Source organism: Perognathus longimembris, chromosome 1 (assembly GCF_023159225.1).
Source record: "Perognathus longimembris pacificus isolate PPM17 chromosome 1, ASM2315922v1, whole genome shotgun sequence".
Lineage (NCBI taxonomy): Eukaryota > Metazoa > Chordata > Mammalia > Rodentia > Heteromyidae > Perognathus > Perognathus longimembris.
In genome coordinates this window covers 3513833-3530303 of record NC_063161.1, presented here as the reverse complement: position 1 = coordinate 3530303, position 16471 = coordinate 3513833, and the positions used below count along the sequence as shown (strand labels likewise).

The window sequence follows — 16471 nt, the reverse complement described above, 5'->3', positions numbered from 1 at the left end:
AAAAGAGAAGAAAATTAATATATTAGTAAGGAACGAGCAATATGCTGCCTTCTAATGTAACAAAGCAGCATAAATGAAATTAATTTTTATAAAATTACACCTGTCATTTAATACAGATCCACTCAAATCTATCTAAATTTCATTATTAAATGCCCATTTTGGTATGTTACACTCATTATAAAAAATAATGTTAGTGGTGGAGGAAGGCACAAGTGGTAGAATGCTTGCCCACCATGTGCCAGGCCCTGAGTTCAAATCTCAGAAAAGAACAAAAAAAGAACCTAAAAGGAAAACTATTAAATAAATTTTAGTAAAGTGCTAAAATATTTTATAAAACTAAAGTAATTCATAGTGATTATTTCCCTTATTAATGAGACAATAGTCTATAAAGCCCCTGCTGTGAGCAGGAATTGAGTTAGATATTGATGAACTACCCTCATGGAATCGCAGGGAGAGGGATGCAGACACTCAATGCTCTTATCAATATACAAAGCACAGCTGGGCACTGGCAAAGTGCAAAGTGCTCTGAAGGTACAAGGCAGGGCCAGGGTGGTCAGGAAAGGTTTCCTACGAGTGCCATTTGCACTGAGTGATAAGAGTGGTCAAGAGATCACCAAAGAAACCCATGTTCAAAATCTTTTTGAGAAGATACCTGATTATCAGCCATCCTGAATAAAATGGCTCCTAGAATTTGTGACTTCATGTAATTTCCTGTCTTTTGGCTCTTTCTTCTACTTGTGGGTTTTAGTTTAGGCATACTAGTTTCATGACAGCTTTCCATTGTCTTTAGTATCTGTTCTTTTTGCTCGCTAATTGTTTATTATTTCAGTAATTATGTCAGTACTTTGTCTTTTAGCTTTGACCCTTTCCTTGATATTGCTAATTTATTTGATATTTTTGATTAAACATGAATTCTGTATGTGTGTGTGTGTGTGTGAGAGAGAGAGAGAGAGAGAGAGGTTCTGGGGGCTTGAACAGGGCCTTGGGTGCTGTCCCTGAGCTGGTTTTACTCTAGGCTAGCACTCTAACACTTGAGTCACAACGCCACAACACCACTTTTTTGGTGCTTAGTTGGAAATAAGAGTCTCACAGTTTTCTGCTTGGGCTGGCAACTAGCTTCTGTCCTTTGACTTTGAAATCCTCCCTGGCTCTTTATTATTGTTGTATGACAGCTGCCACGGTAGTTCTCTCCCCCTTGCTCCCTGCAGATGATTTGCTTGCTGTGACAGACTGGTCTGAAGTCCCTTCCTGCAGAATCCTTCCCTACCCCGCACTCCTGTTCTACCCACGGTCCTAGCACTTAAGGGCTTGGAAGCCAGGTGAGGGCTAGGTGGTGCTTTGCAAGAATATACTTTGCTTGAACATCTAGGCTTGCTTTCTCCTGAGTGGATCAAAATGGCCCCTCAATACACGAGGCCTCCTGGATCTTCTCTTCCATCAGACAGCATTAGAAGTTTACATTTCCTGGTTCACTAGTTTTTAAAACTAAGACTCTACACTTAGAAAAAGAAAGGGAATGACTAGGTAAGAAAATACTAGATGAAAGGAAATGCTAGGTGAGAACCCTCAGGAACTGGTTAGGCTTCTGCAGAGTTTAGAACAAGCAATGCTATATTTCAATCTTTTTTTCTTTTAATGGACTACTGTCATTTCTCAAGTTTATGGCATTTAGGTTGTTTAGCTGTTCAACTAGTTTTCTACAAGTTTTTGTCATTTAGTTAGGAATTAAGGAAATAAGATTCTGTGACCCAGTTTCATCCTTCCATCATTATCCAGAAATCAAGGTGACATTTAAGAATCAGAAAACTAGCCAGGTGCCAGTGGCTCACACCTGTAATCCTAGGTATCCAGAAGGCTGAGTTCCAGAGGATCACAGTTCGGAGCTAGCCTGGACAGAAAAAGTCTGCAAGACTAAAGCTACACTGGAGATGTGGCTGAAATGCCAGCTGCAAATGAACAAGGCAAGCAAGCCAAGGATCCAAGTTCAAACCCTGTTACAGGCAACACAACAAAACAAAAACCACACCAAGAATCAGAAGTAAAAAAGGATACTGTAGAAAAGCTGAAGAGAGGTGTTGGTGAGAGTGTGATACCACAGAGGCCAAAGGCAGGTGCTTTGAAACAAGGAAGTGATGGAAGAGCTTCAAATACTCAAGACGGGCTTTTTGACAGGGAATGCACAGGGCATACTGATGTGGGAAAATGCTGCTGTGCAGCAGAGACTCCCAGCAACAGGTTGTCACTGTATACTGGCCAATGAAATATGTGTGCAATGCAAATATAGTCAGACTTAAAAAACAAACTGAAACCACGAAAAGCTTGAGGTTTGGACTGATCTTTCTTGCAGATCCAGACTCCATCATGGATCTTTTGGGGAAACTAACTGGTATACACTGACGAGACTATATCATATCAATGCTTCTCCCTAATACATACTTATCTATAGACAGAAATGGGTTATTTACATAATACCATAATTACTTAACTGTGGTTATTTTAAATATAAATTGTCAAATGAAAAACATAAAAAGATTTCTGAAATAAATCTGTTTCCTAATAATGGTAATACTTCTAATTCCAAGTAAGACTGTTTTTCACCAACGACTGAGCTTAGCCTTTTTGTTTCAGTTGCCTGATGATTCATTGTATTTACCACAGAATCTGGGTAAAGCCTTTTGAGGTGATCGAGAATTTCTGCTCTCTTCTGCTGACGTCTCCCTTCATGGTTATCAATTCCAGCATTCTCCAAGTCATGTCTAATAAGATTCAATTCCTCATTAACTTCAGACATTCTTGATTTTGTTTTTTTAATTTCATCCATCAGGATGTCCTCTTGCTCTTTTTTCTCTTCTAAGCACTCCCTACATAATAATAACAACAGATCAGATAGCAAAAGAGAACGCATAATTTAGAAATTTCCAGGTACAACATAATGTGTGTCTGGTCTTTTATAAGATAATAGAACATGATCAATCTATTTTAAAGGATTAAAAACATAGATATACCCAACACCAAACACACAAAAAAGCTTTTGGTCATTCTTTGTTGATTGGAAACATGTTTCTGGGGAATTACAAGAATTAGTATAGATCATCTAATCAGAGCAATTAATCATATGCTTAATAATAAGGAAGTGTCATGGAAAATTTTTAGGAGCAGACATCTAGGTTATGTTAGCTTTTTTTTTTTTTTTTGGCCAGTCCTGGGGCTTGGACTCAGGGCCTGAGCACTGTCCCTGGCTTCTTTTTTTTGCTCAAGGCTAGCATTCTGCCACTTGAGCCACAGTGCCACTTCTGGCCTTTTTCTGGATATGTGGTGCTGGGGAATCGAACCCAGGGCCTCATGTATATAAGGCAGGCACTCTTGCCACTAGGCCATACCCCCAGCCCTAGGTTATGTTAGCTTTCATGACACAAATACTTACTTACTTATAAAATATCAATACACAAAGGAAATTTAAGTTCCATGGTAACAAATTTATTTGCTCAAGGCTAGCACTCTGCCACTTGAGCCACAGCGCCACTTCTGGCCATTTTCTATATATGTGGTGCTGGGGAATCGAACCCATGGCCTCATGTATATGAGGCAAGCACTCTTGCCACTAGGCCATATTCCCAGCCCCAGCATGCATTTTCTGTATAGAAAACATGGAAAGCTACAGGGTTCTTCTTCTACCTACATGCAAGACTTCGTATATTCCTCCAACTTCTCGATTCGTTTTTGATGATCTTCTATTTGTTCTTTTAGTTGCTTTAGATTTCCCTAAAATAGGTAATAAAACCGAAAGTCAATCACATCAATTCTAAACCATAAAATTTCATGCTTCGAACTTCCGATATCAGGGCTGGGAATGTGGCCTAGTGGCAAGAGTGCTTGCCTCGTATACATGAGGCCCTGGGTTCGATTCCCCAGCACCACATAAACAGAAAATGGCCAGAGGTGGCGCTGTGGCTCAAGTGGTAGAGTGCTAGCCTTGAGCAAAAAGAAGCCAGGGATAGTGCTCAGACCTTGAGTTCAAGCCCTGGGACTGGCAAAAACAAACAAAAAAACCTTCCTATATCATAAGCTTTTACAAATTTTGTTTTTTGCCAGTCCTGGAGCTTGAACTCAGGGCCTGAGCACTGTCCCTGGCTTCTTTTTGCTCAAGGCTAGCAATCTGCCACTTGAGTCACAGCACCACTTCTGGCCTTTTCCCTATATATGGTACTGAGGAATCGAACCCAGGGCTTCATGTATACGAGGCAAGCACTCTACCATTAGGCCATACTCCCAGCCCCAGCTTTTACAAATTGAAACATATATTTTTGAGAACAAATTTGAAAAGATAAACTGGCTCAAATCCTGACTCCACCATTTGTTAAATGTGACCTCTGGGGTATGAATATTGGATCTCTGGTAAATTCAAATTTCAAGTAGATTATCTCCAAATACCTATACAAATCTTACCTGTCTTACAAGTTAATTTATTTAATCAATATTCATTTAGCGGCTAGCATATGGTAAGAACTAGAGATATAATAAGGAGTCCCTCAATTTGGGTGTTCTGCTGGACGTGTTAACTGGGATAATCAGATTACTCTGGTACTAGGCATTCTGGATTTGAGATCCTGGTTGACTATGTTAATGTTTGGGAAAACTAACTGTGGCCCAGCAATAGAGGTCGCAGGACCTGTGGATAGTAAGAGATTTCCCATGAGACAGTCATTAGTGTGACTCAGTGTGGACACAACTGTCTTCATCTCCACTGTGTCTTGTTACTGCTTGTCATATTCAAAGGACAACAGCAATTCAACAACACTTTTGACATCTAATAGATGCTATTTGAATTCTGCCTGGTAGAGCAATATCAATTAGTGTCGTTTTGGTGCTATAAGCGCCCTCAGACAGATGCAGATTAAGAACAAGGAACAATTGTAGGAAGAAGGAATTACTCTGCTTTCTGGAGGTGGGGTGGGGAGAAAAGAAGGGTCAGAAAAGAAAGATGGTGTAGAGACCATAGAATTTAATGTGTAAATATAAGTGAGCTATTTAAAAGGGAAATTAGCATTCACAAAGGCAAAAATATGTGATATATATTTTTAGAAATCAATATATGTTTTTATAATGTGGTACAAATTACACAATTAAATGCTTTTAATCTCTGCTGTTACCACACCTTTCTTTATTTCCCCTTTTTACAAAATGGTCTTTTCTTCTCAGAAGACTATCATATATTATAACTTTTATATTCATTTATTTCACCTGACAGCCAAAAAAAGAACAAAATGAGCCAACATAATGTGTTAGAAAGATTCATTTTGCAAACCAAGTTTGGATGCAAACCCTAGTTCCTACACTTAATAGTTTATTCAAGTCACTTAATTTTCTCATGCTTTGCTTGTAGCCATAATTCAACATTGCACAGAGAGATCCATCAGTGAACAAAAACAAACATTGGTTTCGTGGTGTTTACACTCAGAAAGTAAGTTTAGTGTGATATGCAATAATAATGCCGTGGGCTAAAGAGAAGCAGGGAAAGAACAGAGGAGCAGTGGAAACAACTTTAAATCTGGTGGGCAGGGCAGGATTCATTGAGAAGGTAATGTTTGAGTGCAGACTGGTAGGAAGTAGGGAGTTAAAAATGAAGAAATACAGGGGAAAGCATTTCAGCAGAGGAATAGCAGTGCAGAGTCCTTCAGACAGGAACATTTCTACTATGTTCTGAAGATCAGGACAATCAGATCATAGCAAAAAGAGGGGGTTTCGGGGGCACAAGGGAAGTGGAGGGGCTACACGAGGTAGCTCCATGGAAGCCATTTTATAGACTTTGGCCTAAAGCTTTATGTGTATTTAAAATGTGTCTTAGATAGGGAAGGCATCACTGTGGCTACTATGTGAGACTGTTGTGTAAAAGCCAAGAGTAGAAGTAAAGAAACCTGGTAGGCAGCTGGGCACTGGTAATCCCAGTGCACACCTGTAATCCTAGCTACTCAGGAGGCTGAGATCTGAGGATTCTGGCTCAAAGCCAGCCTGGGCAGACAAACCTGAGAGATTCTCCTAATTAACAGTATTGGAAAAGAAAAAGAAGAAAGAAGCATTAATATGGAGAGATTAAGTGGGCTCACATCTTTATTTTTAGTTACTCAGGAGTCTGAGATCCAGAGGATTGCAGTTCAAAGCCATACAAGGTGTAAAAGTCCTCAAAACTCTATTTTCAAAATAACCAGCAAAAAGTAGGGCTGGACTCTTGGGCATCTCCTCAGCACATGACAAGTCAGGATACGGTAAGGACACTTGTAGATCCATGTTAACTGCTGTACTTACTATTCATAGCAGTAAGCTATAGGAACAGCCTACATGCCCTACAATAGATGAGTGGATAAAAAGTGTGGTACATACACAAAACAGAATTTTACTCATCCATTAGAAAGAATATTATGATATTTTTAGGGAAATGGATGGATCGAGGACAAATCAAGTCATGTAAGCTAAACATAAGAGACATGTTTTTCTCTCATAGGAAGCTAGATCAAAAATACAACAGCACATGGTAACTTATACAAGACTTTGGCATTCACACACAGTTAGACTAAAGGACACTTTTAGGAAAGGATAACAAAGATGTAACTCCCCTTAACATTAAAATAGTTTATCAAAATGAATTAAAAAATGGAAACATGGTTTTATGTTATGATTTTTGATTTTTTTAAATCTTTTCAGGGAGGCAAATGGGGGCACAGAAATGGAAGAAGGAAGGATGAACTAATGTAATCATGGTATTCAGTACACACCATGTGGAAAATAAACTATGCAACTTGTGGGCAGGGACAGGAGGAGGAAACTCAGGGGAAGTGAAGAAGTAACAATGTCCAACAATTTTACTCATTACCTGACTTAGGAAATGGTAGTCACTGTGTATACCATCTTAGTAATAACAATAAAATCGTATTTTAAAAAAGTAGGGCTGGAGGCATGGCTAAAGTGGTAGAAGGCCTGCCTGGCAAGCTTTGTGATCTTCTTCCTTTTTTCTCTCCAACTCTAAAGAAACATCTAAAATGATAACATTAAACAGCACGAGAGAATCAGATTTTTTTTTGTAGTGCTGGGGATTAAACCCAGGGCCTTAGAACTCTATCACTGAGCTATGCTCCCAACCCCTCAGATTTTAAAAAATTACTCATGCTCAATACAAATTCATTTTGTATTGGAAAAAATTAAAAGGAAATAAAATTTCATTGAGAATAATTCTAAATCATTATGTAGCCCATATTACCTGAACTTCTCCATAGCGCCTCTTTTCAAATGCCAGTCTTTCCTTTTCTGCCTTCTGTTCCCACTGTAGTTTTTCCAACTGTTGAGTCATTATAGCTACTTTCTTTCTTACTTGCTCCTTTAGTTCTCTGTAATGATCCAGCTATATAAACAGCATTGAAACATTGCTAACTCAATCCGTATAAAATTCTCTTAGTATGATATTCTGTACTAACGAATACTTATCAAAGTCTTATTTTATGTAAATGAGATCACAAATGCCATCTTCTCCAGGTGAAATACAACAACAGAATATGCAAGTCTTCATATTTTGTTTTTATGTCAGTACTTGGGTTTGAACTCAGGGTCTGAGCGCTGTCCCTCATTTTTTGCTCAAGGATAGTACTCTACCACTTGAGCCACAGCTCCGCTTCTGAAGGCCTTCCTATTTAAAACTCCTTAAATAACATAAAAAGGGGACGCTCCAAGTGGTGGCCCACACGAGGAAATCCCAGCACCTAGAGGCTAAAGCAAGAGGACTGCAGGTCTGAGGCCAGTCTGGATTACAGTGAGTTCAGGCAGCTGGAGTAGATAGTCAGACCTATCTCAAAAAAATAAATCAACAACTCAAAATTTAATGGAAGGATGTTTGAAAACCTAGGTTACCTATTTTTGGATGTTTAATCATTGACTATAACTAAAATTTGCATATGTACTAAGCTGTATATTAATTCCTGTTTCTTCAGTACTGCATTTGAACTCAGGGATTCATGCTTGCCAGGAAGTACTTTACTACTTTTATCAGCAACTCTAATCCTCTATGCTTTGGGCTTTTTCAGATAAGATCTCACATATTTGCTAAAGACAGCCTCAGATCAAGATCCTTCTGCCTATGCCTCCAACCTAAACTAGGATTACAGATGTGAATCACCACATCCTACTTGTTGAACTTTTTGCTTGGGGTGGCCTAGAACTGTGATCATCTTGCTCCCTCCCTCCCAAGTAGCTGAGATTGTAGAGGTTCACTACTATGCACAAACCCCATCACTGGACATTTTATATCACTTTAATCAGTTTCTCCAGCAATTAAACAACTTTTCTTGTTTTTGGTCGGTTGTGGGGGTTGAACTCTGGGCCTGGGTACTGTCCCCGAGCTCTTCAGCTCAAGGCTAGTGCTCTACCACTTAAGCCACAGTATCACTTCCTCAATTAAACAACTTTAAAGATGTGTGTGTGTTTGTGTGTGTATTTCATAGTATCATGAGAAAAGTTTTACCTTAAAATTACCTAATTTTATTGTTATATGGTAATATTGCCTTTTAGAACTTGAATTCATAAATCTTACAAGGTCATCCAACTACATTACAGTGGGTTAGTCTAAAGATTAAAGTTAGATTCTTTGTGCAGACCAAAATAATCTTAATACCCATAATTTACATTCTGAGTATAACCTCTTAAGGTATCAGAGATAATATCCTTTAATTTTTTTCTAATTAAAAGATACAAACAATAGAAAATATTCCCCATCTTCAGATATTTTCACCTGACTAGCTTCCAGCTCAATGTCTTCCCCTTTATGCAAGAATTTTTCTTCAATCTGCTTTTCAAAAAATTTCCATGTGTTATCTAAATCAACCAGTTCTTTCTCCAGGATTCTTATGTCATCCTCCTGTTTAGAACATTGTTTGTCACCATCCTTTATTGTTTTCTTAAATGCTTCCAATTTCTTCAGGTGGTGAGAAGTGTTTTCTTTAGCTTTAATGTACTGAGGCCTCTTCACATTTAAAAGTGTTTCAATAGATCTAGAAAGGAAATAAAGCTTGCTTTAAAGAAAATTAATTTTATAAGGGAAGATCTTTTAATCAAGTCATATCCCAAACTAATTTCTAAAAGCTAGCTTCCAAGGTCTGGGAATGTGGCTTAGTGGTAGAGTGCTTGCCACCATGCATGAAGCCCTGGGTATGATTCCTCAGTTCCACGTAAACAAAGCTACAAATGGCACTGTGACTCAAGTGGTAGAGTGCTAGCCCTGAGGAAAAGAATCTCAGGGACAGTGTAGAGGCCCTCAGTTCAAGCCCCAGGACTGGCAAAAAGAAAAAGAAAAACTAGCGGGGCTGGGGATATGGCCTAGTGGCAAGAGTGCTTGCCTTGTATACATGAGGCCCTGGGTTCAATTCCCCAGCACACATATACAGAAAGCAGCCAGAAGTGGCGCTGTGGCTCAAGTGGCAGAGTGCTAGTTGAGCAAAAAAGAAGCCAGGGACAGTGCTCAGGCCCTGAGTCTAAGCCCCAGGACTGGCCAAAATAAATAAATAAATAAAAAGAAAATTTAGCTTTCAGAGGCTGTTAGGCAAAGACTGGGCAAGGTGGGGCAGGAGTTGGATAGCTTTAGGGACTTTTTTTTTTTTCTGCAACTAAGCTTACAAATTTATCAAAATGGATCTCTTTAAAGCAAGGAAATGAATGTAAGAAAAAAATTTAAAACCACAAAGAAGGGAGAGGGGTAGTAGACAGAATGTAAAATGTGCTAAAAGACTACTAAAAAATATGAGGGATGGGAATGTGGCCTAGTGACAAGAGTGCTCACTTTGCATACATGAAGCCCTGGGTTCTATTCCTCAGCACCACATATACAGAAAACGTCCAGAAGTGGCGCTGTGGCTCAAGTGGCAGAGTGCTAGCCTTGAGCACAAACAAGCCAGGGACAGTGCTCAGGCCCTGAGTCCAAGGCCCAGGACTGGCTATATATATATATGAAACAACTTCATTGAAAGAACGAAAGGACAAAGTGCTGGCTAGGTGATTTTGAAATCCATGACTTTTGAAACAAGCATTAAACATAAGCACTGTGCTCTGATTATAAAACTGCTTCCTTCAGGGGTATGGCTTCTTGCCCCACATAGTTTCTGGACCTGAACAGGTTCTCCCTGCTGGAAAGGGAAATAACAAGGAGATAAACAAGAAAAGGATGGAGTATTCCATGCGAGATAGGTAACAGTGAGATTTCAGTACAAATTTTTGACTACCTGAATAGTGACAGACAGATATATATGGAAACGTAAGAATGTACACAGTACAAGTGTCTATGTACACGTGTTTTCTATTTTGGTCAGCTGCCTAGAGGCAGACAACCCAGGATCAGTGAATACAGTACACCTAGCATGCAGATATTGGTTCCTAATGTTTTCCAATGAAAGAAGCCAATGTTCCTCGGAGAAACAATAGATCCTAGGCCTTGGGCAGGTTCATGCAAACTGGACAGGCTGATGTTAAAACTTGCTCTTAATAAGAGCACCTTTCAGTGTCAGAAATTGAGAGGGGGGAAAAAAGGAAAAATCTTCCACAAAAAGGATGATATCACAAAGGGATATGCAAAGCAAAGAACTCGCTGGGCCCTAAATGGACCCATCTAAGCAATAAACATAAAAAGTGTATATTAGAGTATAACCCAAATATAAAATACCCTGATACAGACAGCTGAATGAATAGATATAAAACAGAAGATATAAATCCCCTCTACAGAATTACAGTATGTAGATATTCTGCCTAACATCTACTCCTTAAGTGTGGGCTGTGGACAGTGACTTCCTTCCAAAGGTTATACATTGAAAATGGGCAGGAAACCTGACCAACACTACCTTGATCAAATGATGAAGGTTAACGACAAGCGTTATATCTGTTAATACAATGTAATAAGAGGGGCATTTTACTTCTGAGGCCTCCCTCTCCCAAACCTGTACTACCAGTCTGATGATGAGTAAACTACTAGACAAATGAGAAACTTGCTAAAAAAACCTGGACCAATAGTTCTCAAAAATGCCAAGTTCATCACAACAAGTCTAAGAAACTGTCACAGCCCAGAAGGGCCCCACAGAGACAAATGTCATGTGGCATTCGGGGTCAGCAAGGGCATTAGGAAAACAAGGGCACTAGAAAATATGAAGTGTAGGCTTCTAATTAAAAATGTATCACTGGGCACCGGTGGCTCATACCACTTAGCTACTCAGAAGGCTGAGGTCTGAGGATCACAGTTTAAAGCCAGTCAGGGGAAAGAAAGTCTATGAGATTCTTATTTCCAATTAAACACCAAAAAAAAAGAGCCAAATGTACAGCTGTGGTTCAAGCAATAGAGTGCTAGCCTTAAGCAAGAGAAACTCAGGGACAGGCTCTGAGTTCAAGCCCCAGGACCAGCACACACACACGATGAAATCCATACTCAGTTTATTAATTCTAAGAAATGTGGCAGGAGAAAAGGCATGGGGAATTTTCAGAACACTGCACAAGTTTTACAATTTTTCTGTATATTGTAAAAAGTATTCTAAAACACAAAGTTTATTTTTAAAAATTTAGCCTTCATAGTCACTTGTATTTTTATCAATCTATAAAAGACTCAACTGTTAATACCCATTTTTAACAACTCACTTCAGTTCTTTTTCGGTTTGTTGTAGTTGTCTAGACAGTACTCCATGCTCCTTTTTCTTGGCTTTCATTATATTTTCATGATGACAAAAAGACTCTTTTGTAGCACTCAAATCCCTATTTACACGATCTAACTCAGTGCTCAGAGAATCAATTTTTTTCCCATTGTAATAAAGCTGGAAAAGCTGTAGCTCTATCTTGTGTGTTTTCAGTTCTTCAAGGAGATTTCGGTAGCGTTCTGCCTATGAAATAGCACAATTCAACACAAGTTAACAGGGTACCCATTTAAGCTGACCTTTCATCACTTCATATTGATTAGTAATGAGTTTGGGTTTTTTTGCCAGTCCTGGGCCTTGGACTCAGGGCCTGAGCACTGTCCCTGGCTTTTTTTGCTCAAGGCTAGCACTCTACCCGTTGAGCCACACACTACTTCTGGCTTTTTTCTATATATGTGGTGTTGAGGAATCGAACCCAGGGCTTCATGTATATGAGGCGAGCACTTTACCACTAGGCCATATTCCCAGCCCCTAGTAATGAGTTTTTATGTATGCTATTAAAATGGTATTTTCCCCCAAATAGCATTATTTGGAGGTTTCTAGATACATTCAAATAAACCAGTGTCACTTTGCACTCATTTATGACACAGTGGTTGAAGGTGTCTCCTGCTTACCTGGGGCCTCATCCATTTCTGTCTTGACCAGTGAATGTGGCAATCCACCGACATTGCACAAGCTTCATCATTTGTAAATAGAAGGAAGACTCTTTTACAACCGTTAGACCCCCACCAACTTTAAATTCAATGATTGCAGATAAAATACTGGCTATAGCTAACCATTTCCGTATTGTGAATAAAGAAATAACAGGTCGGGTACCAGTGGCTCATGCCTGTAATCCTAGCTACTTAGAAGGCTGAGGTCCTGAGGATTGAGGTTCAAAGCCAGCCTGGGAAGGAAAGTCTATGAGACTCTTACCTCCAATTAATCACCAAAAAAGCCAGAGGTAGAGCCATGGCTCAAGTGGTAGATTGCTAGCCTTGAGCAAAAGAAGCTCAGGGACAGCATCCAGACCCCGAGTTCAAGCTCCAAGACCAGCACAGAAAAGAAAAGAGAGAAGGAGCAGTATGGGTCACTTGAGGAAGAGGTGCTTCATGTAACCTGTAAGCAGCCATCTGCCAGGGGTGCTCTAAGAAGTCCTGAGGAAGCTGGACTACACTAATCTTAAGTTTAAAGTTCTACAGCTCCATATGCTGTTCCAGTACACTGGAAATACTACAGTCTGATTTTTACCATCCTCCACTTCCAATAACAAAACCAGGAACATATAAACACACTCAAAGATAAAAAGAAATGGAAATATTACTAACAAGAACACATTCATCCTTCTTATTTCAAATATTTACTCAGTGTCTGTTACATGTCAGGCCATGTTCTATGTGCTGGAATATGGTAAAGAATAAGACAGACCCATCACAACTCTTATAAAGTTTATATTCCAGTTATTGGATCAAAGAGAAATCAGTGAATAATAAACATCAAACACTATTAAATGGAATAGAGTATGTGGTAGTACAAGGGAGAAGATGTTCATTTAGATGGGAGTGTGGATAGCAAGTGCCTACCAAGGAAATGGTTTTGTGAAAACTCAAATGAGAAAGTATCAGCTATGTGAAAACTAGAAGTGTTTTTAAGAATTTAGCAATCTTGGGCTGGGAATATGGCCTAGTGGCAAGAGTGCTTGCCCCATATACATGAAACCCTGGGTTGGAGTCCCCAGCATCACATACATAGAAAATGTCCAGAAGTGGCGCTGTGGCTCAAGTGGCAGAGTGCTAGCCTTGAGCAAAAAGAAGCCAGGGACAGTGCTCAGGCCCTGAGTCCAAGGCCCGGGACTGGCAAAAAAAAAAAAAAAAAAAGAATTTAGCAATCTTCTCTATGCCAGGTCTTAAAAATATTATAAAAAAATAAAGTGAAGCAGGGCTCACACCTGTAATCCTAAATATATGAGTACTCTTCTGATTTTTAAATATAGTTTTAAAAGTAAAAATAAATTAATATGTTCATATGTAATAGTTTGCTATTTTCACATGGTCCATGAAAACACTTATTCAGGGGAGGGGTTTTGGGGGGAATGGGAGAATGAGGAAAAGGGTGATATTGATCAAGATGTATTGTATTCATAAACTGCTTTGTTGAATGATAACTCTTTTGTACAACCACTTAAACATAATAAAATAATATAATTATTTGGTGCTAGTACTGAGGCTTGAACTCAGGGCTCCCACTCTCCCTTGGTTTCTTAAGTCTAGCACTCTGCTATTTGAACAACACCTCCACTTCTGGCTTTTTGCTGGCAAACTGTCCAGGCTGGCTTTGAACCACGGTCCTTAGGACCTCAAACCTTGAGTAGCTAGGATTACAGACATGAGCCATCAGAACCCAGCTAGAACACATTTTTTTAAAGTGTGAGTTTTAACTCCAAGACAACAAATATTGGTGAATATTATCCAAATGAATAAAACCTCTTTGGGGTACTTGATAATTTGTGTGTATGCCAGTACTGGGACTTGAACTCAAGGTCTTGCACTCCTGCTTGGCTTCCTCTGCTACCAGCTCAAGGATGGTACTCTGCCATTTAAGCCACATTTTTATTATGATTTTTTTTGGCTGGTTTAATTGGAGACAAAAAATTCATTTTTTTTTTACTCAGGTTGGCTTCAAACAGTGATATTCAGATCTCAGTGTCCTGAGGAGCTAGGATTATAGCGGTGAGGCACACAGCACCTACAACCTTGATTTTTAAATTAATTCAAGATCCAAAAGCTTGAGTGTCTCAGCCACGAAACACTATTCTGCTTTTGAGCTAATCAGTAGGTTTATTTTTCTCAGGTGCTGGTGGCCCCGGTTGCAATCCTATCACAGGCCGCTGAGATCTGGAGGATTATGGTTCAAAGCTGCAGCCTAAGCAGAACAGTCTCCAAAATAATCAGCATAAAAAGCAGGACTGGAGGTATGGTTTAAGTCATAATTTGCTGACTTAGCAAGTGCTAGACCTTGAGTTCAAACCCACTGAATGCCCCACCCAAATAAAAGATTATCTTTAAGGAATATTAGGTATTATTTGTCTTATGTTATTAAGTGAATCTTTGGTAGCCTGAAGGAAGTGTCTAGCAATTTTAAGAGTGGGCTTTCGCGTCTAATACTTTACTGGCTACATCTCTGGTATACTTTACCTCATCTTTCTCTAATTTTGCTTGCTTGCGCTCTGCAGCCACATTTTTTTTCTTATTAAAATTGAACTGTGCATCTTCTTCAGCTTGTTGTAACTTCTTTTTCTTCTCCTCATATTCTCCTATAAGTTCTCCTGACGTGCTGATTTCCTCAAAAAACTGAGTTCTTTCTTTGGGTTTTTTCATGGAAATCAACTCTACAGTTCCCTATTAAAAACAGCAATGCACAACAATATGTAGAATACAGTGATGTTGTTCAAAACCATGAATTAAACTGCTACAGTGACTTACCTGAAAAACTAAACAGTTCTGTGCTTTGACTATTATACCTATCTTTTCCAGCTCTGCAATGTAAGCAGAGCGACTCACAAGATTATCATCAAAATAAAATTCCGAGCATCCCCCTGAAATAAAAAATAAAGACTGTTACAGAATATCTTCTCACTGAAATAGACATCTATGCAACAATGTGCCTATTAATAAATGTGTTTGATGAATCAACAATAGCACCAAGTGCATATTTTATGCCAGGGGTTGGGAATATGGCCTAGTGGTAAAGTGCTTGCCTCGTATACATGAAACCCTGGGTTCGATTCCTCAGCGCCACATATACAGAAAAAGCCAGACGTGGCGCTGTGGCTCAAGAGGTAGAGTGCTAGCCTTTAGCAAAAAAAAAAAAGAAGCCAGGGACAGTGCCCAGGCCCTGAGTTCAAGTCCCAAGACTGGCAAAAATAAGTAAATACATATTGTATGCCAAATTGTGGTAGTTTAACAAATGAAAAGTCATCTCAAGGAGCTTATAAACAAACATGACACATACATATAAAATACAGCATGTGAGAAAGCATAATGCTGTAGAGTAAACAAAAAAGCAGAAGCCTGGTGCTAGTGGCTCATGCCTATAATCCTAGCTACTCAGAAGGCTGAGATTTGAGGATGAAGGTTCAAAGCCAGTCCAGGCAGGAAAGTCCATGAGACTCTTATCTCCAGTTAACTAGCAAAAAGCCAGAGGTAAAGGTATGGCTTAAGTGGTAGAGAACCAGCCTTGAGTGGAAAAACCAAGAGCACAAGGTCCTGAGTTTAAGCCTCAGTACTGGTGTGTGTGTGTGTATGCACGAGTGTACACACAGAGAGCTGGGAAGGAGAATGGCAGTTTCTACATGGCAGGGAGAGGCATGGCGATTTTACATTGGGTGCACAAGAGAATTCTTACTGAGATGCATACTGTTGAGTTAAAACCCCAAAGGCTGGGTGTCAGGGTACAGAGTGTGTAGGTCCAACTCCTTGAGCCCAGGGCTGTGGGGCCAGCCTGAGCAATACAGGGGGCTTCTTCTTAAAGAATAAACCTCCCCAAGGTCAGAAAATTACCCAGTGAATATGTATGTATAGTAAACTTGGTAACGTACTTAAGTTATAGATTACGATACATGATAAGTATATAGTAAGTATTTTTCTTTTCTTTCTTTTGGCAGTACTGGGACTTGAACTTATGGTCTCACATTTGCTTAGCTAGAACTCTACCACTAACCCATGCCTCCAGACTGGCTCTTCAGTGGTTATTTTGAAGATGGTGTTTTGTGGCACTGTCTGCTAACA

General features: G+C 39.4%; 1 protein-coding gene across 1 annotated transcript in view; it reads right to left on the bottom strand.

The window, feature by feature from the left end:
- Positions 1-16471, bottom strand: part of Smc1b (structural maintenance of chromosomes 1B) — a 53029-nt gene that overhangs the window by 26573 nt on the left and 9985 nt on the right. The window contains exons 3-9 of the mRNA XM_048339826.1: positions 15167-15279; positions 14879-15082; positions 11653-11891; positions 8774-9032; positions 7253-7393; positions 3680-3762; positions 2654-2861 (exon numbers count right to left, since the gene is read on the bottom strand). Coding sequence (XP_048195783.1) covers positions 2654-2861; positions 3680-3762; positions 7253-7393; positions 8774-9032; positions 11653-11891; positions 14879-15082; positions 15167-15279 — 1247 coding nt within the window. The remainder of the gene's footprint in view (positions 1-2653; positions 2862-3679; positions 3763-7252; positions 7394-8773; positions 9033-11652; positions 11892-14878; positions 15083-15166; positions 15280-16471) is intronic.